Consider the following 26,196-nt stretch of genomic DNA (forward strand, 5'->3'; position numbering starts at 1 on the left):
CTCCGCCGGGAGGCGGCCGCGCTGCATGGGGGCGGGGGCCGGCCGCCATGGAGGGTGTGCTGTACAAGTGGACCAACTACCTGAGTGGTGAGTTGCTGCCAGTCCTCAGCCTCTGCGCGGAGCGGGCTTCCCTAGCGGGGCGGGTCGCATTATCGTCTTCTGTACAGAGATAGAGATATATATATGTATAGATATATATGTATTCGCTGAGTCTGGGTCAGCGCTGCCCCCTGACCCTGCCGTGCAGGGGACCAGCTCCGGCTCACCCTGGTTTTCCAGCTGTGCTGTCACACCTTGTCACCCGTCCAGCGCTGGAGGAGGTGTTTAACCCACTTGTGGGTGCCAGCGCTCGTCTGGGGTGTCCCTTGCCCTCCCTGGGGTTGTGGGTCGGAGTTTGGGATTATTTTGGGTGTGTTAGGTCCTACTCGCCAGCGAACTTCCCCGTTCCGTACGGCCCTGTGAAACTTTTACTGAGTCGCTTCGTGGAGTCAGGGCAATCCCAGGCCTGGGAGGAAGAGGTGTCACCATTAAATGACCCTCGGGGTAGTTGGATGAAAATGCATGCAAAAAAAAGAAGGAAAAAAAAAAGGGGGGGGGACGGGACAGGGACAGGGGACAACGATGACTGTCCTGCTAGTGCTAGGCCCAGAATTTAATTTTTTGGTGCTCCCGTGTTGTGGGAGGTTTGACTTTCGTAGCAGACTGGGAGCAGCCGTGCGTGGCCAGGGTTTGCTCAGCGGAGGTTAAAGGTGGTGGGGTCAGAAACTCTGCGGGGGCGGGGAGGGTCCGGTGCCACCCGTGTTCCTGGGGGTGTTCCTGGGGGGCGACCACCGCCTGACACGTTGGAGTCCGGGGTGGCTTGTCATTTGGGGTGCATGGATGGGGTCTTGCCTGGTGCAAACCTCTCCCTCGTTTGTTGAAACAATTTGAAAATGTGATGGTCAGAGAAAAACAACCACGACCTTGACATTGCCAGGTGCAAGTTTTGCTGGGGAGTGCCGGCAGGAGGGCTGCCTTCCTGCTTGAATTTTTTTCAGAGAGGCTGGAACAGCTGCACCTCTCTGGTTACTTGGGAAAGTGTGGGAAATCAAAATTAAACAAAGAAAAAGCTGAAGCACAAGCAAGTAATGAATTCATGTGGCAGGGGGATGGGGGGGAGTGGTGCATGAAGCTGGCTTTATTTGTGTGCAGGAAGATTGCTGCGGCTTTTCCCCTTTAGGCAATAGGTGTTCTGAGAGGGGAATCAAAAATTCTCAGGTCTCAGTGAATAGGCATGGATTTATTTATTACTTTTTTTAATTACTTGTGAATGCTCTTGGATTATGGAGTGTGTGGCAGTAGGAGCAGCCATGCTTGGCTTTTGCATTTGCATACCAAAACTCAGGCAGTGTTATTAGTCTTTTCCCCATAATAAAAATATACATGGTTCAGTCAATCTAAAGTTTTCTGTGTTTGTTTTTCTTTGCATTGCTTAGATGCCGGGGTGTATTTGGAACCCTTGTGCTTGCTTCTGCGCTGTGAGATGTGGGGAGAGAGTGTCTGTGGGAACCAGTGTGTGTGTAGATGACTGACTGGCGTTTGGCATTGTAGCATTTGTGCCTGAGTGTGCATGTGGTAGGATCAGCTGGACTTGTCTTCTGTTTTGATGGTAAAATGAAGACTAAGAACCAGAAATATTCCAGTTCCATCAAAATTAATTAATTTTTTTTTCTATCCACACTGATATGCACTTTCAACCAAATGACCCTTCATGAAGAAGGATGACACTTTGCAAACCTCAAGTCTAAGTGAATGCAGACTGAAGGAATCTCTTTTCCTTGGATGTGTGAGATCGGCCCCAGCTGAAAATTAGATGACTTTTTGTTCTCAATAGAGAGAAAATCAGTGATGGAGGATTGAAGCATCTCTCTGATTTCTTTGCTGAAACTTGAGTCTGCTAGTAAGTGTGGTGGTCAAGGTCACTCCATGCCTTTTCTTAGGTTGTAGAAGGCCTGTCTGGTGTGTGTTTCCTAACAGTAAATTTCCTGTTCTGCAAGCTAACTAGGCTTACATGTGCTTTCTTTTGGCATACAATGAAGACTTCCTACCCTGAAGCCATTAAGTTATAAATTTATGTGATGATGCAAAAAAAAAAAAAAAAAAAAAATCATGCTGGAATGTGGCATTTATGGTAGCAGTAGCACAGACAGGAAAGCCTCCTTTCGCGGATTAAGGGAAGCAAGAGGATTCAACCAGTCATCCGGAACAGTGTTTCTGTCAGTATTTTGCCACCAATATGCTTTTCCTCTTGCTCAAGGTTAACTGCTCTGGTGTTGCATAGTGTAAATGATGTATGCAAAAAGTAGGGAAAGTGTATGTCATCTCTGTATGTCGGTGTATGCCTGTGTTAGTAACACAGTGCTGATGGAAACATACACTGCAGGTTATCTTACGCCCTTTCCTCCTTGTAATGAGGAACACACCTTTGCTTCACACAGTCAGAGAGGAGGTAAGGCATTCACCAAAGAACAAGCTTAAAACTAGAAAAGGAGAACTGCTTTCCCTTCTTGCTGTGAGAGGAGCTGATGGAGTTTGTTGGTAATAGAGCCTTTTCTGGGAATTTTGGTTTTATAATGTCTTCTGTCATCGCCATCATGAGAGGTCAAGTCCACATCAACCCATTTCCTCCTGGCCCTTGGGCAGGGAGCTAGATCTGTATTGCAAATTGCATAGTTATTGACAGCAAGAACATTTCAGAAGTAGGAAACAAGTTTGGCTTTCTGCAGGCAAAGGTCAGAAAGCACAGCATGATTGCCAGCAACTGGAAGACAGATTAGTTTGCCTTTACTGCTCAAGCAAGTAATCTTGTTTTGTAATAAATGCACTTGTTTGCTTTATATAGATTAGGATAAATTGAATTAGTGTTACTTCGTTTCTGCTTGGAGATAGGGTTTTTCCTCTGGTGTGAAGTGTGCCAACTTTGGATCTGATACACATGCACACAGGTCTAGCTGATGAAACTCTGTTTGGGATCTTGTGTTTGCAATAAGCGTGTCCTGAGATTGCTCTTGTCTATGCTCCTCCCACTAAACTGGTTAAAACCTTAAGGGAGCAGGGAACTTTACAAGCAGAACTATTGCTGACGTATAAAGTGTGATAGCACTTTTTCACTTGGGCAAATATATGACGCCTCTGCAAACTTCAAATTCTTAATCCTCAAAACCCAGAGCTAGGTGACTTAAATCATGCAGGTGTGTATGTTGGCCTCAGCTGAGCCTACTGTGAAAGTGTGTAACTTGATTTGAAAAAATGTCTAGATTTCATCCTTTGCCAAAACTCTCTATCTGATGTTAGTCTTACGTGGTAAAGGTTGTGGAGGCTAGGGATGGCCTTACAGCGTGGATAAAGGGAGCGTAACTCTTTTTTCAGTACTGCTTATTGTAGTAAGCAGTTGTGGTGATCAATGTGTCACCCTCTACCTTCCCTATAGCTCCTTGGTCTGTTGTCCTGCTGCTGCCTGTGGTCCTGGCTGAGCATAAAGCATTCTGGTGTGGACAGTGTCAAAGCCAGATCCTGGCTGCAGTGTTGTAGCAGGACTGGTCTCAAACTGGGGGCTACTGCTTGCAGGATAGAGAAAGGAGAGAGCAGAGGTGAACTGCACATGAAGGCTGATCTTTGCTGTTTGGAAACTGTCTCCCACAGGACTCTCCGACTGAACTCAAGCTGCAATTTACACTCTTTGTTAAGCATACCTTCTGATTAATAAAAGAAATTTCTTTAGTCTTTGGAGACTGCCTTGTAAAAATCATCTGTGATTTTGATTTCTCACCAGGTTTATAGAATGAGTAAGCTATTGCTTACCCACAGGGAAACAGAACATGGATTTGGGGAATACCTTCCTTCAGTGGTGTGTGTGAGAGCTTGGTGCTTTCAAGTTGATTTTTTTTTTTCCTGCTGAAATTCAATTCAGTTCAGATCTTCGGTGTAGGCATGCCTTACCTGGGATCACTGGCCACAGGCAGGAATGCCGCTAACTCTGGAAGAGGTGGTATGTATCAGCTCTGGGCTTGGGGATCAAAGGCAGCTTCATCATTAGAAAGAAAAATGACGACTGCCTCCACTGACTTGCCTGGTATTAGTTATGTGCTTCATGAAATGGCTTTGATCATGTTTCTTCACAAAGTTAAGCTTTTCCTGGAATTTAAATATTCACTTCCTTAATTGTACTGAGTAACTGTAACCCTAACTAATTAATCTTCCTCCAGGCATGTCAGCCTCGCATTCATGCCATCACTAGTGACGCTGCATCATACCACATACCATAGTTAGCTCTCCCCATCCTCCTGTATGTAATCATCCACTCCCATTTTATTGTTGTGCTCTGAATTCTTTTTGATTTATCCTGAGATGCCAAGAGCCAGCACCGAGCAGTAACTTTCAGCTTTCACATAAAACTTTAAATTACTCTTGTCTCTAATGATTCAGAATTCCTTGACAAAGTTGGGGGAGAGCTCAAGAAAATGTGAAAGAGCATTAGCTTTTATAGCTTGAATCCAGATGCACATGATACTGCTTAGAGTGAGTCTTTGTTTTGGGAGTTTAACTGAAGAAATCTGACCTTTTAGGATGGGAGACATGTAAACTTCCAGTTGATATCAAGCTCTGGAGATAAGGTCCTCTGTTTCCATAGATGGAGGAAGTAATTGAAAACTTCATACTTAGATAAACATTTGGTTCTAAAAAGCTTTTTTTTTTAATCATTTTTTCCCTTTTTAACCTCTGTGTATGGTCCAAGTTCTATGTGTAAGATTAGAAGTCTGGCTTTTGTGGTGGTGGACCTAGACAGCTGAGGTTTCTGTTGCCTGCAGGGCAATGGTCTGCCCAGTATTACTGACTGTAGCTGCTCGCAGAGACCAGGTGTTGGTTTAGATGGATGACTGAATCTCACCCAGTTCTGGCTACACTTTTGACCCAGGATGCTTCAGGGACTAGTAAGTTAATTCTCGTTGGATGTTGCATAATTATGTTTGTGTGGTTTGACCTTCTTTCTCATGTCTCTCCCCCCCCTGTTTTATTTCACACAGCAATCTTGCTTTTGTCATACCTTTTTGGAATTGAGTAATGTGCTCGCAGCAGAAAAGTTTGATGAGGCTGCAGGAATGGAAATCAGTGTCCCCTCTCTCCTCTGTAGGTGTTAGAGCAATGCTGCAGAGCCTACGCGGTGCAGCGTTCCCTGCCAGGTATGCTGCAGTACCGGTGCCTCTGCATTCAGTCCTTTGGCACTGAAATAAATAAGTGATCACAGGGAACGGCTGGGTAGGACAGAAGTGGAAGGTGTGGCAGAATGGCGATGAAGAGATACCACCATGTGGTCGTACATAAATACATTGTGTTGGCTCCATCTGGCCTGATAACCACCTCAGGGGTCAGAGAGAGGAGCTGCTAGTTTGCTGAGGCTGAGAAGTATATAAACGGAGGAGGGAAACTCCCGGGAGCTTTGAATGACTTGAATTAGTGTGTCTGAGCAGTGGCCTGGAATACTGAACTTTTGCCTCTCTGCCCTTCATCCTTTCACTGTGTCCCCTTCAAAAATGCCTGACTGCTGGTACATTGTACTGTCCATGCCTTGGCTGGTCACTGGCATAAAATCGTTTGGAAACAAACCCAGTTGCCCTGTGACAGCAGGTTGCTTTTTCAATGCTGCTAGCACTGCATTAACAGTTGTGATTGAAATGAGGGTGGATTTTTTTGGGACCCCTGTCAGAAAAGTAATTCGGGAGAGGGTCACTGTTAAAGGTGGTTCCAGCTGTTGCTTGCTTCACTTGAACCTCTAGGTTCCCTCAAATGAGTGCTTTAAAATGGGATACCATTGTTGAAGTGCTAAATCTGTTAACTTCATTACCTTTATGGGATTTTGGTATTGATTCCTGCTGTTAATGTGCACATAATCAGAGTAAAATTGCAATATGGGCATTCCTAGAAGCTGCTCTCTAGGTGAGAGGATGGTAGCTCAGGGGAGAGGCGTGAATTGTCACGCACTCTTGTCTGCCTTTCTGCTGTCCCTCATGGATACAGACTGGATTTTTATCCTGTCAAGTTGTTTCACTACAGAATTAAGGCTGCAAAATGTGTTCCAGTGCCTGAGATTGCTCTTCCCAAATTACTGGGTAGCCTTAGGAGGCTGGAAAAAGCAGGCAGCAGTTTTGGGTATAAATTCCTTATGTCAAGATAACCCTTTAACTGTATTACTTCTGTTTGTTGTATGAGAAAAAAGGGGGAAAGTTTCAAGTTTGGTCTCTGTAAGATACTCTTTTGCTAAATGCTTTTCCTGACTAGAAACCTGGTAGTGACTGACAGCATGAAACATGCAGCCGCCTGAACTGAACTTGGTCACGCAATCCGTTGTTAAGAACTGGATTGTAAGATTTAGTTTGGGTCCCCGATAGTTGAGATTTCAAGTGCTCTGTGACCTTGAAAACAAGTGTTTCGTCTGTTCGTGACATGGAGATTTCCATAGCCTTAATTTCCCCAGGAAATCCTCGTCCATCGGGCGTTAGTGCATTAAGACCAGCAGTGGGCCAGTATGAAACACGTGCGTTTTATGGGTGAGAAGACGCAGGGAGCTTAATGCAGAAGTCAGGGTTTTTTTCAGCACAGTCCGTGGCAGCTCAGCAGTCTTCTTTCTAAACTGGAAATAAGATCTCTTGACTCGGTCCTGTGTTTTGGCTGTTAGATGCATCCTCTAACTGGAGAATATGACTTCCCTTGTAACTGGGAGGCAGGTGTTTTGTGGTCACCGTTGCACGAGGGGAAGGTGCTGTCTTCTGGCCAACAGCTGCTACATCAACAACCAGGAGCAGGCTGGGTTTTAGCAAAGGTGCGAACCTGATGGCATTCATAGGCTTTCATCAGCACTGGCAACTGAGGAAGGACATATATTGGATTTTCTCTTGTGTTTTGCAAGACACCAGCGCTGTCTTGGTCCCATCTGAGCTGAGTTTTCAGCAGCTCTCATCCAGCTATCAGTCGTTGACACAGTGCTGGGCAGAAGCTGTGGTTCTTCTGCCCTTGGGTGCTGGGAGGTAAAGCGGTAGGTGGTGGTATGGTGAACACACAGCATGGCTTTGCTCACGGTGGGGTAAAAAGGTGGATATTGCTTGTTCTTGCTGCAAGATGTCTCTGACTGTCAGAGCAGCCACTCTGGGACTCTCTTGCAACCCGGCACAGAAAAGCAGGGATCTGCCCCTGCTCTGCCACCTGCAACTAAGTCTTGGGTCTTGCCTGTGATATTAGCAGTAGGGATGTGATGAAGGCTTTAATTCCTCCTATTAGAAGGGTGTTACCATAACATGGAAATTTCAGAATTATCTCCTATCCGCACTCAAAATCTGAATTAAGGTCAAAGAAGTCCAAGGACTATCTATTGCATAAGTTTTTGTAAAGACCTGTATTGAAGCTCAAGAAATTAATAAGCATAAAGTATTACATAATTCTAGTGGAAAGCAAGCAATAATAAAACTTGGGTGTCTGGCCTTTGTGCCTTTTAGAAATGCAACTGGAACTGGCATCTCTTAATTGCAGCTTGTTTTCCAGGTCATCAGTTTGACTCTTTGAATATGTAATTCTCCCAGATGGTTTGGCTTTGTGGATGTCTGACATGATCTACATGTCTTCAGATGGTTTTTTTGGGTTTTTTTTTTTTCTTCTTCAAGCTTGGCACTTTGGAATGAATGCTGTCTGGAGTCTGAGTTGTGTAACATTAAAGTTTGAATTATGTCCAAATTTCAACTCTGATAACTCAAGAAATGTCGAGTTTGCTCAGTGACAGCTGCATCCAGACTTCCTGAAGTGTAATGGTGGAAGTAGGCAGATCTTTCAGGCTGTGGAAGCTTCTGGAGAAATACTGAATCCTTAACAGGCACAGACTGCTTAAATATCTGTTTCTTTAGTGGACAGTATCAGATCTTCCAGGTACTGCAGGTACAAACTTCTAAGTTTCATGCGGGAGTGCAATATGTATTAGGACCTTAACCAGTGCCTGTGAAGTTGTCTGGAATCTCCTCACTTAATTCTATCTGAGACCTTAAGCTACTACTCACTTTTATTGTGCTTTGCATTTTATTGCCTTTTTTATATATATATATCTTTCCCCAGCAAGGTCAATTTTTACTGTTAATGGCTCTGTGCCTCTAAAATGAGCTGTGGAACTATAAGCTATATTTTGTCCTGCCTGTGCGTCACCAGTATAAATGGGCTTAGTAAATTCTTCTTCAAAGTTGTGTTAGTGCTGGCACCAGTAAGACCTCGAAAGGTTCAGCTTTAATCTTTTGTATCAGGTGAAGTCTGAATGCTCAGTTCCAAAAACTGCAATATTCCTAGGACATTTTGTGGGGAGAGAATAAAACTGAATAAACTCAAGACTTGTGTTCATGGAAGTGTCTTAAGTGTCCTTTTGCTGCTTTGGTTTTTGTTGTGGTTTTTTTTTTTCCTCTGCTTTTTGCTTGTCTCCAAATGTGAAGATCCTGTAATTAAAGATTGTATCCCTGTTGCACTGCCCATGATTTGTCAGCCACGTGCTATTTTTAGCTGGTTGTTTAGGTTAACCTTCCCATGGCTGCTGACTCAGTGAGTACCAGGTGGTTAGTGCATCTTCTGACAGAACCTTGCTGTGATTTTTTTTTATTGGTTTCCTTTTACAAAAATGTGTTTTTATTAGTGTAACAATTCTGTTCTGAAAGTGTATGCTGTCCTAGTTAACGATTGCCTATCATAGTCTTTTTAATACATGTCTAATAAAGAAGAGTTAGGTTCTGCAAAGGAAGACAGATAATTGCTGCTTCCCCCTCAAAAAAAAAAAAAAAAAAGGACCCAGAACCAAAAAACCTAACCAAGCAAAAACCTCAACAAAATGTATTGACTCATATTTTTAACCAGCCTCCAAAGTGATGGAGGCAGAGTGCTTTGTATGTTGGCTAATTGATTGCACAGCCTTTGATTGATGGGATGCAATTTGGTTGAGCATCAGCTGCAATTGTAAGCTCTAGGACCATGGCTGAAATGATTCATGTGTAGCAGCAGGATCTCCAGACTGAATTAGAGGCTTGTATTGACTGTGGCGCTGTGCATTATTTAAAGGATTGGTTCTGTGCCATTGAGTGTCTGAAGCAATTAACTGCTTCTCTCTGCTGAACAATCACCTCCTTTTTTTGTGAGTTCGTCCATATCAATAGTGACTTTTAGCATAGTTTCTTTATTTTGGTAGCAAGACAAATAAAAATGAGTCTTGCTGTTTTCTTTTTTTTTTATTCTCATTCTTGTGATTTTTTTTCCCTTCACATAAAATAAAGAGGTATTGAGAATACTTTTGACGTGCGGAAACAGACTCCACAGTCAGTGAGATTGTAAAGTAGGTATGCTCATTCAGCGCTGGGCAGCACGGGGGGGTAGTCCCACCAAAGTCGTGTGCGCCTGACTCGGCAGTTCGCTTCAAATTTATACAGTCAAGTGTTACATATACATAGAGTTTCTCAATACGCCTATACATAGGCATGACCTATTCCTGCTTCATATTAAAATTAGTTCCAAGAAGTCATTTCCCTAAGTTCTTCCCAACTGTGCCTTGCACAGTGCCTCCTCTTGGTGGTCGTTGGGGGTCGTGAAGATGAAGGCCGTATGTCTTCTTCGCGGTGAACCCTTAACCTTATGTCCTCGTGTAGACTCAGTCGCTCCTTAGCATTTATCCAAATCACAAGGCTGGTTCCTGGGGTCGACTTCTGCTTCTTATCAGGGACTATCTCTTGCCCCAGCCAGCGTCAACATGCAAACGTTAAACATGACCTCTCATCCCCTTGGGCCATGTCTACCTCTATTGAAATTTCTTTAACTTCATTATAAGCTAGATAATTATTAAACAGTTCCTATCTACATCCATATATCTAGTATATCTACTAAGGTTCCTTTGGCTCCCTGTCTCACTTTGGCATGTATGTTTTTATATTCTTCTAGGAAATAATGGAAGAGCTCTGTAAGAGTGTGAAAAAGGGTTTATGTTTAAATTGTTTTCCAGGCACCCCAAAGGTTCAGCAACCTATAGACCAGGTTGGCCCAGATGCTGTGATATTGCTTGTTTAAAAAACCAACTAAACAAAAAAACCCAAGCCATACTCCTACTATTAGCCTGTGGCTTTAGGGCTTTCTAACCTTAAACTGGGTTGAGCTTGGCTTCAGCAGTAGCCTAAGGAATCGGTCCCCAGCTGGTAAGGAGCAGTCATTCCTCCAACGTGGTATCGGTCCAAGCCCAACCTGGGCTTCTGCAGCTCTGTGCTGGTTGGCAGAGCCCTGGTGCAGAGGACAGCAGAAGTGAGGGCCCTCTGCAAAAATACGTAGGAGCCGCGTGGCCCACATGGTCTTGTCAAAGTGTTTTTCCCAGAGACGGTTTGCTGGCCCAGTGTGGGAGCGTCAGTATCTCACTCCCTTGGTCCTGGCTGGGGAAGCTTGTTGCAGCTCAGTAATGAAAGCTGATTTCCTCCAGTGACATTGCTGCCTCATTTTTTCTTAAGTTAATGAGCTTGTAGTTTTTAATTAGACATAAATGGTGGCTGTCATGTCTTGCTTGTTTGTATCTTTTCATCCTGCTGTAGTACTTCCAAAAGAAGAAAACTGTCCTGGTTTTGACTGGCATAGAGTTAATTTTCTTCCTAGTAGCTGGTATAGTGTTATGTCTTGCATTCAGTATGAGAAGAATGTTGATAAGACACTGATGTTTTCAGTTGTTGCTAAGTAGTGTTTAGACTAAGTCAAGGATTTTTCAGCTTCTCATGCCCAGCCAACAAGAAGGCTGGAGGGGCACAAGAAGTTGGCACAGGACACAGCCAGGGCACCTGACCCAAACTGGCCAAAGGGGTATTCCATACCGTGTGACGTCATGCCCAGTATATAAACTGGGGGGAGTTGGCCTGGGGGGTGGGGGGGGGGGTCGCTGCTCAGGAACTAACTGGGCATCAGTGGGCAAGTGGTGAGCAATTGCATTGTGCATCACTTGTTTTGTATATTCCAATCCTTTTATTATTATTGTCATTTTATTATTATTATCATTATTAGTTTCTTCCTTTCTGTTTTATTAACCTGTTCCTATCTCAACCCATGAGTTCTACCTTTTTCCTTCTGATTATCTCTCCCATCCCACTGCGGGGTGGGGGGGAAGAGAGTGAGCAGTTGCGTGGTGCTTAGTTGCTGGCTGGGGTTAAACCATGGCAAAAACAAAAGGGGTAATTTACTTCTGAAGTCAGGCAGCAGGGTGGGCAAAAGTGTACCCAGAACTACTGGTTTTGGCCTAGCCTGGTGTTTTGGTTATTCTCTGTGAAGGTTTCCAGAAGTGCAATTCATTCATTCGAGACTACTTTTTATGTGGGCAACATGGGAGTTTCAAGAGCTATTGAGAACGCCTTCATTGAAAGATGGTGTTTAGAAATGAACACATCCACCTCTGTCCCCTCCTTCCCTTGATTTTTAGGAGTTTCTTGCCCATTGCTTTTCAAGACAATTTGGCTAGCCCTTCCTGCGAGGGAGGGAGACATGTAAAGCAAGACAGCTGGGGTGGCTTTTGGAAAGAGTGAAGAGGTGGGTTGAGGAGTTATGGAAGGAATTGAGGGGTGGTGAACTGAAAAAGTGGTTTTGGAAGAGAAAGTGAGTCAGTGACGCCGTGTTAGCAAAACTACTGAAAATGACATATGGCATCTCAGGAATGTACTGCTGTGGTCCAGCTACCTGCAGAAAGGACATGTAGCTGCCAGCAAGCAGGGGTTGTGGTGTACAACATCCAGGGCTGTCCACAAATCTTACTACTTCAGAGGGTTTAATTTTCCAGGGGGAACTGAGAATCTTTGGGGCCTTATTTGCAGTGAGTCCCAGATGAGAGAGGTGGTGGAAGTGCAGGCTGAGAAGTAACTGAGAAATGCAGTTTTGTTTTTCAGGCTGGCAGCCTCGATGGTTTCTTCTCTGTGGTGGCATCCTGTCCTATTACGACTCTCAGGAAGATGCCTGGAAGGGTTGTAAGGGAAGCATCCAAATGGCCGTGTGTGAAATTCAAGGTAACTAAGATACCATAACACTCAGCTGCACAAAGTTTGTCCATTAATGTTACATTCAAGATGAGCTATTAGGCAACTTGATTTCTTTGGTATGTATTTGTAGTAACTCAGTAACTTGATCTATATGCCAGTTTTTATTCTACAGTATTTTGAAAATGCAAGAGAGCTGCAAGCCTCTAATGTAATGGGTATTCTACATGCAGGTGGGTCACTGTTTTTCATGAGCCACGGTGGAACATCACACAGCTTCAAATGACTCTTCATAAGCACAAAGCTGAAGCTAGAAATATGAATAATAAACTTCAGCACTAGGTCTGCTCACTCATATTGGATTACTTGCCACATCTCTGAGGTTCAGTTATGGGCTGGAAACCTGAAAGAGAGGCTTGCCAGAAGAGGATGCCCTGTCCATAAAGACTCCCAGATGATACTGTACTGATCAAAAAACTGCCTTTCATAGCCTTTTGTCCCACAGCTGTACACACGTGTGTCCTGTCTATTCCCTAACTCAGAAGAGAAGTCAGAAGATGGCAACAGGGCAAGTCTGGGGCTGTAGATTCCTCCTCTTTCATTACTGTTTGACCTGCCACCTAACATATCTGTTGGGATATGTATTTGGGCTGGGAAGGGCTGAGGGACTGGTCTGAAATCTATGTTGCTTCTAGTTCATCCTGCAGATAATACACGAATGGACCTGATCATCCCAGGGGAACAATACTTCTATCTGAAAGCAAGAAATGCAGTTGAAAGGCAAAAGTGGCTGGTTGCACTAGGAACTGCCAAAGCCTGTCTGACCGACAGCAGGACACGAAAGGAAAAAGGCAAGAACACCCTTTTGCTGGCACATATTGTTTGCTTTTTATTTCCCCATCCTTACCCTAGCAGATGTACACACAAAGATGACAAAATCCATACCTGAACTCTGTGTCCAACCTGTGTTTCATATCTTTGGTGCCTCTAAAAGCCAAGCCATGTGGAAACCCTAGCTAGAAATCTCAGGTGTTAACTCTCAGTGCAGGGATTTGAAAACTTTGGCTTTTCCTTAAAATATACTGTGTGTAAATAATTTGAAAGCCATGTTCTGATGGGTTCTGCAAATACAAGGAGTGAGTAGCTCCTGGCTGCGGGTCACTGGGATGCAGACTGTGCATGAAGGTAAGACCCCCACCTTGTGCAACCATCTTAGTATGATGACCCAGCCTCTCATACCAGTGGTTCTTGAGCTTTGGGGTTCCTCAGACCCTTTCCTTCCATGTTCTAACTGGGCTGTGCACTTGTGCACTTCAAGAATCTCTTGGCAATTAAAATAAAGGTTTGCAATTGGTTTTAAATGTGCATACTAGTATTCAGAAACTGAAATCTGATCATGGTCAGGCTATGAATATTAATTCACTTACCTCTGTGCTTTCACCAGCAATCTCACTTTCACCCCAGTGAAAACCCCTCTTGCTTACAAGCATGGTGTTATTTGTGAGTCAGTGTGAGACCTCATGCCTTAACCTTGCTTAACCTCAGCACAATGACTATGCAGAAGATGGGAAAACAGCAAATTATTGTTAATATGTCAGTGATCCTGAGCAAATGCAGGGGAGCAGGCACTTCCTTTCCCTGAGGTGAGGAATCGCATCTCCTCTTAGCCTTATGTGCCTCTTCACCAGGCTTTGCATCTACTGGTTCAAACCAAGTCAGAACTGAGCAGCAGATGCTGCTGTAGGGTCCTACACAAAGTGGGGATCTGATGCGCAGTGCAGAAACAGAACAAAGTTATATCTATAAACTGACATACAGTAGCACAGGGTGGAAAAGCTACTCGTGTATTTGCAGAACTAAGCCATGTTAGTCTTACTAACAGACAAATTAATTTATTTTGTAATTCTAGGACTGTAATGTCAAAAAATTACTTCTCAAAAATCTCAGGGTGACTGTTAGTCATATCTGGATTAGTCTGCTCAGTTCTGCACTCTCCAGTACAAGAAACGTATGGACATACTGGAGTGAGTCCAGCAAAGGGCCACTAAGATGATTAAAGGAAATATCTGATGGGAGAGCATAAAAAAGATGGAGCCAGACTCTTCTCAGTGAATGGACAAGAGGAAATGGGCATAAATTTAAATACAAGCAACTCCATTGAGACATAAGCAAAAATGTTTATATTATGAGGATGAGGGAGCACTGAAATAGGTTGCACAGAAAGGTTGTGGAGTCTCCATCCTTGACAATGTTCAAAACCTGACTAGACATGGCCCTGAGTAACATGCTCTGTCTGACCCTGCTTTGAACAGGGGAGTAGGACTAGCTGGTCTCCAGAGGTCCCTTCCAACCTCAATCATTCTGTGATTCAAGGATATATATTAAATTAATCCCTTTGTGTTGGACAGGATGTGTCTTTTCCCTCCAGTGTTCTCTACTCAGAACCCTGATCTTTTAATTCACAGTGTAATTGTTTGCACCTTAAACTACTTAGTGGGGAAAAAAAAATATGGTATGTAGGGGTTTCCTCCTATTTAAAAGGCCTGTTAAGGTCAAGTGTTGTGTACTTGCTTTTTTTCTGTGTCCTAAGTCTAGGAACATACTGTTCTGTCTATGATGGTAAATAACAAAACAGTATTTTACCTGTCAGGAGCATAATTTATGGCCAATCCAGCTCATCTTTTTGAGTTGATAGAAAATGTTTTGAAATAAGGAAGTACTGATTGAATTAGGTTGGATATTACTATTTCAGCAACTTTCCAAAATCATATACTGCAAGATGGATACAATAAAATTAAGTCTTCTTTCATTTCACTTTTAGAGTTCACTGAAAACACAGAAGCCTTGAAGACTAAAATGTCTGAACTTAGACTGTACTGTAACCTCCTTGTTCAGCAAGTGCATAAAACGAAGGAAGCCAGCATTTCTGGTGTATCAGAACCAGAGGTACAGCTTTATTTTTGGTGTAGACCATGTCTGTAAAGTCATGAGCATTGTGAACTTTTCTGGTTAGCCAATGTAGTATTCACTCACAGTTACTTAATATTGCACCCTCTTTCTGCAGAGAACCAGTAGGAAATAATGTACCCACACAACAGTTCTTGTTTAAATGGAGTAATACTGTATTGTGGCAAATAACTTCCCTGTGTTGGGGTAGCAAGTAGTGAGATGAGATATGGTATCTGTGATGTAGATAATCACATCGCTGTAGGTGATCATGTGTATATAGTGGATCAAAAAAGCGAAAGATTTTTTATAAAAAGATAACTTGCAAGAAGCACACACTTGTCTGATCCTGAGTCATTAATATCCTGCTCAGCAAAACACTTCTCAACCAAAACCCTTAAAAGGTCAAGAGACAATGCAGACCACAAAAAAGCAAAATTACTAGAAAGAACTGCCTGATTAACCTCACTTAAGTTAAAGTTTCAAACTTTGCAAATCTTCTTGACCAAAGAAGCCTCATTTAAGAGGGGTCTTCTAATGACAGTGATCTGCCCCTTGCTTTGAGAGAGAAATGCGTGAAAAGGGATGCATGTCACTTGCTAGAGAGGCTGGTGTGGAGTTCCAGGATGCTTCCCACTGGAGAGATGGGTCTTCCGGTGCAGGACAGGCAGGCAAAACACCTGAAGTTAATCATTTGTATGTCCAAATCATCTCTGTAAAGGTACCTGATAAACTGTTTATGGTGAATTAACAGACAATGCAGAAGCATGAGGTAGTGTGTAAATGACTAAAAGGGACTGTTAGAACTTGCAGCTCACAGGTGCTGAGAACAAACAAGTAGTGTGGTGTTTATCCAGCTCATAGTTCATGCTTCTGGGGGAAAACTCACTTTCCCTGATCTTACTGGTGTTTGACTGGAAAGATTTATTGCTAAAAGCATTTCAGCATCAATAACTGCACTTTGCAGAGATGAAGGGTATTGTGGCAATGTGATATTTCATTCTGCCTGTTTTTCAGCAATTTTTTGTTCATGGGATTTTTGAAATTATTATCTGCAGATCATTCTGTATCTATTTATTTTGTTTACTTTTCATTTCTCCTGTCGGTGGTGTCTTCTGGAATGCCATTGTTGAATACATCAAGGCTTAGTATTTAATACACTTTTAACACCAGAGATAAGTGACTAAAAGGCATTGCTTTTAAAACCCAAGCGTACTGAGCTTGTTGCAGTGAGAGGCTGACAAGAGTGGTAATGCTGCAAGGGGGCATAGCCCCAGTAATAAGTGATGCCAGTTCTCTGAGCAGCTGACACATTGCATTTTAATTCATGTTAAACAGAAATAATGGCTGTAGCAGTTGTGGACTTTGTAGACATCAGTTGCTCCAAACTGATCTTCTGTGGTGAGTCCATTTCTTCCAATTGGTTTCTCCCCACAGAGAGAGATTGATATGGGAGCTCAGTTAAAATCAACATGTGACACCTTCCTGAAGACTCTTGAAGAATGTATGCAGATTGCAAATACTGCCTTCACTTCTGAGTTATTGCATCAGACCCCACCTGGATCCCCACATTTAGCGGTCCTCAGAACGAACAAGGTAATGGCCAGTATCCTCTTCTCTCAGTCTTGGCATGGATGCTAAGGAGCCCTTTTGTTAAGTAGCATTTGTAGAAGTAGGGAATGCATTTTTACCCATATTATAACGAGTAGTCCCCTACTGGACGTACTCTGCTATTTCTTGTGGTTTGCAAGTGAGGTAGGGCCATTTTTTAATAAGCAGTGACCAGTCTTTTAACTTTTAATTACAGGTGAAGGTTATTAAGCATTAACTTTCAGGGCCTGCTCCAGCTGCAGACAGTGGTGTTTCAAAATACGTTGACTATATGGCAAGTTGTGGGAGCTCACAGCAATTATTACTCTTCTAAGCTACTGCAGCATCGGAACTCTGGTAATACGCCAACACTAGCTGATGAGCTTATCTTTTTAATGACAAGGGCGTTTTCTTGAATCCTGGATCCACAACTACTTAAGCAAATCCGGAGCATCTTTGGCAAACAGCAGATTAAGGTGTATGTAGGAAGGCAGATACGTCACTGCATCTGGGAAGTGAGATTACCTCACCATACCTGGTATCTGGCCTCACGTTTCTTCTGTTTTCTCATAATTTTTTTCTTAAGTAAAGAAAACATCATTGCAAAGAAAACTCACTGCCTTGTTTCTTTTCCACATGCTGTATGGTGTCTCACTTGGCACTTGCTAGCTAGCTTCTGAAAGAAGTCTCCTGGTTTTCTTTTTTTTTTGTTTATTTTCAATATTTTAATGGTGTAATGTAATGGTGTAATAATGTATCACCTTTTTCACGTTTGTCTGTATACAGCCTCCAGGTCAGAGAATTAGTGAGCATATGCTTAGCTTTTCAGCTTTTTTGCTGACTCCAACTTGTGTTTAATAAAATGTGAAGTGTGAGAAGCATGATACGGTCTTCTTGCTTTAAAGAATATTCTCCCTCTCCACTTATCTTACAGATAAAGCACTCTGTCTTGTCCAGTCACACCTCAATGGAAAGGTATAATAAAAGTCTTTACTGTAAATCTGTTTCTAATCTGGTTTTGGTAGTGTCTGTTCTTTCCGTTTTTTTTTACTCTAATGTTATTAGTACTGGATGGAGGCAGAATTATATTGCTCTGAGCTGTGTACTTGGAAGCAGACACAACAAAAGGGAGCTAGCACACCCCACTTCATCTCACTTCTTTATCAGCCCTTTCCCTTTTCTTTTTCTCAGCCACCCACTTGGTGACTTACTGGTCAGTCACCAGCCAGCTCTTTCCACTTCAGTTCTCTTTCCTGCATCTTAGGTTCCACTCCATAAGCTCATAAAATCATTGATGGAGAGCAGGCTATGATTTGTGGAGTAGATGGCAAGGGTGTATATTTTAAAGTACTAATGAGATGATATTCTTTTAGCTACAATACCTGTCTGTGATTTTCTTTTTTTGTAATCAATTGTATTTTTTTTATTATGTCTCTCTTTAGAAAAGGTAATTGTAAATATATTCAAACTCTGTAAACTGAGGTTGAATTGTTAATCGTACTTGCTGCAAAGAGCTGCCTGGTTCCTTTTATTATTTTAGACAAGTTCTTTTGCTCAGAGCAGCCTGTGACAGCCTATAATTTCTGTCAACTATTTTTCTGTAATTTTTATTTGTGTGTTTTCACAGGAAAAAGCTTACCAAGCAATGTTTTATACACTAACCATTATTCTTTCCCTTTCTTCAGGCAGATGGAATTAAACCCCTGTGAAAATGGCTCTGTAAAAGCAGAAATCAACCATCAAGAGCAAACCCTTATTAAAAGTCTGGAATGTTTAAACCTGGAAACAAATGAGGGGAGCAGTGATGTTTCTGTTGAAGATCACATAACAGAGGATTTGGCAGGTAAATATATACACTGTCTTTTATCCGGAATCATTACTCTTTAAGTGTAAATGGAGGGAGGTGTAGTCTGCCTGTGAGAGCGCTGATACCTTGCTTCCCAGGAGAGGGAATGTCAGTGTATTTTAGTCTGATATCTGCCCATTGTCAAGCCTTGCCAGCATAGCTCCTGCCCTTGTTGGTAGCTAACTTGGGACTGAAAGGGGAAGGAAATTAAAAATTCTTTTTTGGACAAGTGGACGCTCCTCTAGATGCTGATTGACATGCATAACAATACAGCCTGGCAGAGCTTGGGCTCTTCTTGCACTGTGGACAGACATATTTATTCCCAGAGGGCCCCTTCCGCTGGGAATGCTGGCACCTCTGCTAGTATGTAGGGCTGCATTGTCAGAAGGGGGACATTGAAGCTTTGTGTACTGTCTGGGAGGGGTTGACCTTGTAGTCCCTCTTGATTGCTCTGACAAATCTTTACAGAAAATCAACCCTTTTTCTGCAATTAAGAGTATACTAGAAAACACCTTATTTCTTCCATTACCTTAGCAATAGCATGAAACTTAGATTTGTGTGTGACTTAGTAAAACACTGTTGAACTAATTCAGTATAAAATTCCATCCAACCTAGCTATATTGTTAAGGGCTGCTGAACTTAATTTTGGTAAGTCTGTCCAGATAACCTATGATTTCTGCTTGTCCTGTTGAATGGACTGTATCGTTCTTGAACAGTAGCTTTCTCTGCCTGGCTGTTATTCCAAAACATACGTATGCAGTCAGTGAATCAGCTGAAGATTTTAACCCCAAGTTAATGAACATGGTGATTTTGCTTTTACTTGGGTTTTCTTGGGAGTTTTTCCCATTTCTGGTGTTGTGTTGTGTAGCATGGCAAGTCCCTGCAGAATAACATGCATGTGTCACCATTTAGCATAATACCTCAAGAACACAGTGCTAAAGAAAGGAGAGCAAACTAATTCAAGTCAGGTTGTTGGTATCATTTAGCTACTGAGGTTGTTCCTGTGCAAAAAAGAGAAAAGCCTGTTCCCTCTTGGGTACACACATTTTTGTTGTAGAGTTTTTCTGGCAGTATGGGATGGAGTAGGATGTGCAGTGCCATCTGTATGGGGTGGGCTGACCCAGCCAGCCTGGGGCTCCGTCTTGCCAATGGCTGTATTTGCCTGCTCCCTGTGAGCCCAGGAGCTCTGCCCTGTCTTGGATACTCTTCCCTCCCTCTCCCCTTTATTAAGAGCAGTCAATCTTTAAAAACACTCAAGCACTCGAGTCCCATAAGAAATTTCTGTTTGCCTTTTAGGGCTTACAGTGTTTGAGTTTGAAATTTCAGAGGACCCCTGGTTTTCTGCATAGCACTCCTGGGGAGTCACTGCAGACTTGGGCTGTTTCTCTACTCACCAGCCCATGTGTCTTGGTAAAGGACAGATCAGTGACATCCCTCAAACTCTAGTTCCTTAGCAGAGTCCCTTTGCTTGTGAATGAGGCACGATCAGTGATGGCTGAGGCCATTTTTTTCTGTGCTGAGGAGAATGGCTGAAGTCTCATTGCTGTTACTGGGCACAAGTCGTTCTTTTTTTCACCCGGCGCCAGGCTTATGCAGTGGTTCTGCAAGTAATAGGGACTGCTGCAAGCTTGCTTTCAGACCTCATTTGGAGGAAGAGAGTTCCTTGCAGCTTGATCCCTTCAGACAGAAGCTCAGTTCCACTTCAGGTCTATAATCCTCACTGGCACTTGAAAGTATTCCTTTCCTGGAGAGACAGGTTCCCTGGGAAATATTGGATGCTAGTTTGACAGTCTGGCAGCAAACTGTGTTGTAGCCGTGGCTTGTATGCTGCAGATGCTGTGAATATATCATTTTTGCTTCCTGACTTGTTCTCTGCAGTTCTCCATGAGGTCAGAAGGTCTTACCATGCATGGGATCTATAAGACACTGTCTTCCTTTGGAGGTGCTCGTTTAGTGCTCTGTTTATTTGAAACAGATGTGCTTGATCCCAAAGAAGAAATGAAATAGACTACAGCAGGGAAGAGGCACCTGAATGTTCTTCTGGGAAACTTTAAAGATATTCCTACAAATCAGGGAGAACATAGCAGCCTTTGATATCATAGCAGTATCCATCTAAGCAGCCAGTTTACTTACTTATCAGAAGGAGCAAACAAGTCTATTATTCTTTTACTTTTGAAAATGCACTATGCCACTTTATCAGAAGTTACAGCCATCTGACAAGTAATCTTTCTTTCAAGGAGATGAGTCTACTCCCTGCTGCACCCAATCGCTTCTTCAATGTTCTTCTCTCATAAGGCTGTCCTCGCTGAGGATGTGTGGGCTCACCTGCATTGGAGCCTGGTGCTTGGTCTGTCTGATTAAAAGAAATGGGGAGGGGACTGATTGAAATGTGGTCTGAGCACCCAACAGACCTGTGGTGTGAGAGTCATGGTGCTGGCGGGGAAACTTTCAAACTTGCATGATCCAGATATCCAAGTGCCTTCCTTCAAATAGAAAGCATCTTGATGAACAGGAATAACAATATGGGTATGTGGCTGTTTTCTTTTTCTATTTTTGTTTTTCTTCTGTTTCCTATAAATGTAAGGCATTAAAGAAGATGGAGAGAACAAGCTGCAAGCTGTAGAAAGCTGTGGTGCCCACAAGTTGCTGCAGTCCGAAACGAATTCTTTAAGTGGATTGACTCTGTGTGAGGAAGACAGAAATGAAAATGATTCTCCTACCTTCTTCAGTGTCATGAGCAATAGGTAGTACAGATTTCAATTAAAAGGATTATTGAAACTTTGTTAAGCCTTTAATTGACTCATTTTTAAGACTCTTCTGTCTGTAAAGCTGTATTTGCTGAGATTATTTAACAAGACTGCATACAGCACAGTAATTGAAGAAGATATCCTTTGTAGAATTAGCTGTACAGAGTGGAGTGGAAGGTTTTTTCCTTGTTTGTAATTGCAGGCCTTGCTTGCAGACCCTCAAATGTGTATTTTCTGCAGTCATTTACTTTAACCTAGTGAAACAAAAGCCATGTTGGTGGTTCCGTGTCTATAGATCTTACTTCTATGCAAGTGAAGTGGGCATGAAATGTAATTTTGCCTTTAGAAGTTGCACAAAAGCAGTTGTTAAGGTAACAATCTCTTCTGCTTGTCCTGGACACCAGGTTCAGTGATATTGAACTTCGGGAGGAGGAGGGCATACCAACAGAAGAGTTTCTGGAGTCATGTTATGCAATTGTGCCTGTTCTGGGTAAGCAGCTGTTCTTTTCTTCAGGCTCCTTTTGACTGCTGCCAGCTGTGAGAAAAGGTGGAGCCATTGGTTTGGAGAATTCGTTTCTTTGCTAAAGTGATATAGTAGAAACAGTCCCTATCAGCAGAATCAGCTTCACTGGTAGTGAAAGATGTTTCTTATTCCTTCGCTTTATAGAAGGTCCACTCTCATTCAGATGGGACCCATGTATAAGCTGTCTAAAAATCTATGGGTCTATCTGGAACAGCGATTTCTTCCCCTCAAAAGAGCAGCATGGATGCCCTACACATCCAGTACAGCTGACAGCACACCATATCTGATTTTTCCAGACTTCTGCCTCCACCAGTGCAGCCCCCCACCTGCTTGACCCCTGCATCTAACAGTGGATGTGAGGTCCCTGTGAGCATGCACCCTTTTGAAGAGTTCCAAATTGTAGGTCGGTGTATTTTAACACTTGTGCCAGCTGGGGTGGATTGGTTCTACACCGAAGACAGACTTCAGTTTATGTTGTTCATTTAGTATTCTCCTGCCATTTACAAGGGTTATTAAGAAAGTAAATGAAATTAATTGTTTCTAAGACATGAGGACTGGAAAAAGACACAAATTAAAAATATGGCCTCTTTTTTTTTTTTTTGTTCTAGACAAGCTGGGACCAACTGTTTTTGCTCCTGTTAAAATGGATTTTGTAGGTAACATCAAGGTAACAGCTTATTTTTAGCACTGATTTTTTATTTTTTTTTACTAAACAAAATATCTATTTTAGGCACTAAAGCTCATGAATCGTTGTTGTAGGAGTCAATACTGGAAGGCTATTTAATATTTGGTAATGTTACCATCTGTCAGATCAGAATTCTGAAATGTCCCTAATTCTGTTCCTACAGTATATGCTGTGTTTAAATCCAGTTGTTGTGTGCAAACTTATAAAATACTTGATTGACTGCCAGGTAAAACATCTGTTACATCTAATGAATATGACTTTGATTCTAAGCTGGATAGGTTGTACATCATGAAGTGATAGTAGCAATATTGACTTTAGGTGGTAAAACAAATGGAGGGGGGAAAAAAAAACCTTTCCTCAACCAAGTAGGAGGAAGTTACTGCGTTCAGAAGCAGCTTCTCAGCAGGTTGGGGCAGACCCTGCAGCCTCAGTTCTTGTTCTGGAAGTTCTTCCAGCTCAAAGTCTGAAAAGATTTGAAGTGCTGCTTGTGAGATAAGATATATTCATAGCGAGACTTTTCATAGCTTTTCTTTAAAAAAAAGAAAAAAGAAAGAAAAAAAAAAGAAAGAAAAGCAAAACATATATTCTGAGTGTATGACAAGGAACATTGCATACATTCAGATTTGTTTGGTGCAAAGTAAGACAGGTATGCGCTTATCTTACTGAAGGTAGCCACTAAAAGACTGAAAATAGCAAGAGAGAAGAATGTTATTTTAAAAAGTAAAACCTTGAATGTTTATTGTCAAGTGATAGGCAACTGCTCCTTTAATGTTGAAGAAGAATCTGTTTATCTGCCCCTTATATATTTTCTCTCTTGTTTTTGTGAGGAGTTGTGTATAACAAATTTGGAAATACATTAAAAAGCTTAAGCATGCTGATGACTGCTAAGTGTAATTGAGAATTTGCAGCTTAGCAGTTGTCAGAAGGTAATCTTGCTTGTACTTGAAGTTCGAAGCAAATGGGACTTTGCTTAGAGAGAAGGGTGAGTTAGCTCCTTTCCACCAGTGTGGAGGATGCCATGTGAACCTAAAGCATTTTGTAAGACAGAAATGGTAGGTTCCATGTAAATCTTTGACTGAGGTGCCTTTTTTTGGTTGTGTTAGCCAGATGGCTAGCCAGATGTCTCTGGGTTGGTGTCCGGGGAAGGCATGCCCAGTGTGGCAGGGCAGCCGTGCCGTGGGGAGTGTGGGACTTGGTTGGGGATCTGTGGTATGCCTTTGCAGGGAAGAGTCCTGGCAAATAGGTGGTGTTTATAGGATGGGTCGCTGTTTGTTTTTAAAAGCCTAAAGCTTCGCCTCTTGGTTTTTTCTCCAGAAAATAAACCAGAAATTTATAACCAACAAAGAAGAGTTTGATACCCTTCAGAAGATAGTGCTCCATGAAGTGAATGGCGGTGTAGCACAAGTTAGAAACTCTGCTACGGAGGCTCTCCTGTGGCTGAAAAGGTAACGGCCTTGCATCTCCTTAAACTATGAACTGCTGAGGTGGATTGAGGGGCCTCTCACCAGTGCAAGCTTAGGTACATGGAGCAAACTGGTTACTTTCCACAGGCTCCATCAATCCAAACTGGCTAGTTTCAAGTTTAATGTGTTGTCTGTGGCTGTATCACTGCAACTTCGCCAAAATGCCTGAAAAAGTGATCGCAGGCAACCTTTTTTCCCCATAAGAGTGAAATTACAGTGAGTGACTGATCCTGCTGGGCCAGAACATCAAGCAGGTGATTTCAGGCTGCAGCAGAAATGTTTTAGCAAAGTGTTTTTTCTTGGGCTAGGAGAGAGGTTGGAGGAGGTGGCTGCATTTTTTTACTTCAGGTTGAAAATGTCATCTTAATTCTGAGTTTATTGCACTTCTGAATTGTATTACAACTTTGGGGGCTTTGTTATGCTTTGGGTTACTTTGTTATAAACATGGTTTCTTTTTATTTCGTGGGTTCATCCTGACAGAGGCTTAAAGTTCTTGAAAGGGTTTTTAACAGAAGTGAAGAATGGGGAAAAGAATATCCAAACAGCTCTGAGTAAGTGCCAGTTGCTTTATTCTTCATGTGCTTCTGAATTTACATGCTTGGCTATTTTCCTCCTCCTTTAGAACCTGCTTTTTCTTTTCTTCAGTGACTAATGATGCAAGTAATCTCCAAGTCATAACTTTTTTGAAAACTGCAGTTTTTGAAAATGGCTGTCTTCAGGCACATTACTAGATAACTGGTCAATGTTGATTTAATAGCAGATAAAGATTCCTTTAATTGGCATTTTTTTTGGCAAGGGAGACAGTCACATCTTAGGGGAAAAAAGTGCTTTGTCTCATTCCATTTTCTCTACTGGTTTGCAGCGAGAGTGCTCTCAAATTTATAGATGCTGTTGTGTTATTTTTTTAGTTCCTTGTGATATTGGCCATCACTCTTTGAAGTCACCTCTTTGCCAGTGCGGCCGTGAATTGCTTGTATCAGGAAAGAAGGTTTTTTTTCCAAGTACACAATTTCTGACACTTAGTCAGGCTAGTGCCCACAGCAAGCATAAAACAAAATACAAACCCCTCTTAGACTTAGGTTATTCTTGAGTAAGACCCTCTCTATGTCCATGCAGTCTAATGTTATGATAATCCTTCAAAACAGTTTTTTTAAAGCTTTTTTTTTTTTTTTTTTTAGTTTCTTTTAAATAGTTAAGCAGTCGTCCGATAGGATTAGTAAAAAGAAGTACTACACTGAAGTATGTAAGCAGCTCTTGGAAGTGGGACTGTAAATACACTGCTACCAGATGTGGATGTTAAACACCCCAGAAAGTCGAGGCACATATTTGACTTTCTGAGTGTGAAGGCTTCAGCACTGAATTACTTCTTGAATTGCTCTGCCTCCACAGCAGAGCCATGCTGCTGGTTTTTTTCTCGCTTCTTCCTTCCCTTTCTCCCCCTGAAAAGCTCTTCCATATCTCTATCACCAGTGCAGCTTTGGTTTACTGTTACAGTTTCTTATTTAGGAGTTACTGTGCTATTCAAATCTCAAGTAAAGATGGGGTATACATTCTCTTTCTATAACCTCAAATATCAAGCTAATGAAATGAAAATAAAAAATGGAATATCCACCAGTTCTTATGATCTTCTGAGTAGCAAACAGCTTTCTAAAGGGATTTGTCTTTACTTGGGATTTAAATCTAAGCAAACTTTTCAACTTCTGGTGTTTTTAGTGTCCCCTATATTTGCTGACAAGGCAGAGAATAGACTTGTCAGTCCTGTTTGCTGCACAATACTCTTTTTTCTCCTTATTTTATTGCTCTTATTACTGTATGCTTTTCTCACAGATTCTCACTCCTACGGTAAAGTAGAAAAGCTGCATTTCCGAGTCATTAGACTGATAGATGAGGAGTACTTCATATTACAGCAAAACTTGTGGCTGTGTTTTACTGACGTTTTATACTCTTCCAGTAATAACTGTCTGCAGTCTTTTGAGCAAATATCCTAAAGCAGCAAAACATAGAGGTTCTCTTTCTTCAAGGTGAACAGCTCAGGGAAAGTATAATACAATGTCAGATACTTAAAAATTCAGCTGAAGGATGAGGATATGAAATGATGACAGTGACAAAGACTGGGAAAATATGGCTCAAAGATGTTTGGCTTTGTATATAGAAAGCTTTGTATATGAAAGTGGAGCTGTCTAGGAATGTAACAAGGGCCTTCATCAAAGGCTACACTCAGGGGCACTCACAATAGAGATCCTGAGGATTGTTTTAATAAGGGGCCTGTGCTTTCTGTTCCAATGACCCTCGAAACTTGACCCTGAGATGTAAAGACAGAGTTCTTGGTCAATGCCTGAACTAACCACCTTGATTGAG

The 26,196-nt window shown here is 42.2% G+C and overlaps 1 protein-coding gene across 4 annotated transcripts in view; it reads left to right on the top strand.

The window, feature by feature from the left end:
• The first annotated feature begins 6 nt into the window (after nucleotides 1-6).
• PLEKHA8 (pleckstrin homology domain containing, family A (phosphoinositide binding specific) member 8) overlaps nucleotides 7-26,196 on the top strand; it is a 31,502-nt gene continuing 5,312 nt past the window's right edge. The window contains exons 1-12 of one of the 4 annotated variants that reach the window (XM_010585869.1): nucleotides 7-87; nucleotides 11,952-12,068; nucleotides 12,734-12,889; nucleotides 14,860-14,984; nucleotides 16,422-16,580; nucleotides 17,509-17,549; nucleotides 18,260-18,417; nucleotides 21,005-21,164; nucleotides 21,572-21,657; nucleotides 22,299-22,357; nucleotides 23,690-23,820; nucleotides 24,319-24,389. In XM_010585869.1, coding sequence (XP_010584171.1) covers nucleotides 48-87; nucleotides 11,952-12,068; nucleotides 12,734-12,889; nucleotides 14,860-14,984; nucleotides 16,422-16,580; nucleotides 17,509-17,549; nucleotides 18,260-18,417; nucleotides 21,005-21,164; nucleotides 21,572-21,657; nucleotides 22,299-22,357; nucleotides 23,690-23,820; nucleotides 24,319-24,389 — 1,303 coding nt within the window. In that variant the 5' untranslated portion in view covers nucleotides 7-47. Of the gene's footprint in view, nucleotides 88-7,696; nucleotides 7,960-11,951; nucleotides 12,069-12,733; nucleotides 12,890-14,859; nucleotides 14,985-16,421; nucleotides 16,581-17,508; nucleotides 17,550-18,259; nucleotides 18,418-21,004; nucleotides 21,165-21,571; nucleotides 21,658-22,298; nucleotides 22,358-23,689; nucleotides 23,821-24,318; nucleotides 24,390-26,196 lie in introns of those variants that run through there. The other 3 variants (XM_010585870.1, XM_010585871.1, XM_010585872.1) reach the window with 3 other exon arrangements.

Source organism: Haliaeetus leucocephalus, unplaced genomic scaffold (genome assembly GCF_000737465.1).
Source record: "Haliaeetus leucocephalus isolate CR32 unplaced genomic scaffold, Haliaeetus_leucocephalus-4.0 Scaffold135, whole genome shotgun sequence".
Classification (NCBI taxonomy): domain Eukaryota; kingdom Metazoa; phylum Chordata; class Aves; order Accipitriformes; family Accipitridae; genus Haliaeetus; species Haliaeetus leucocephalus.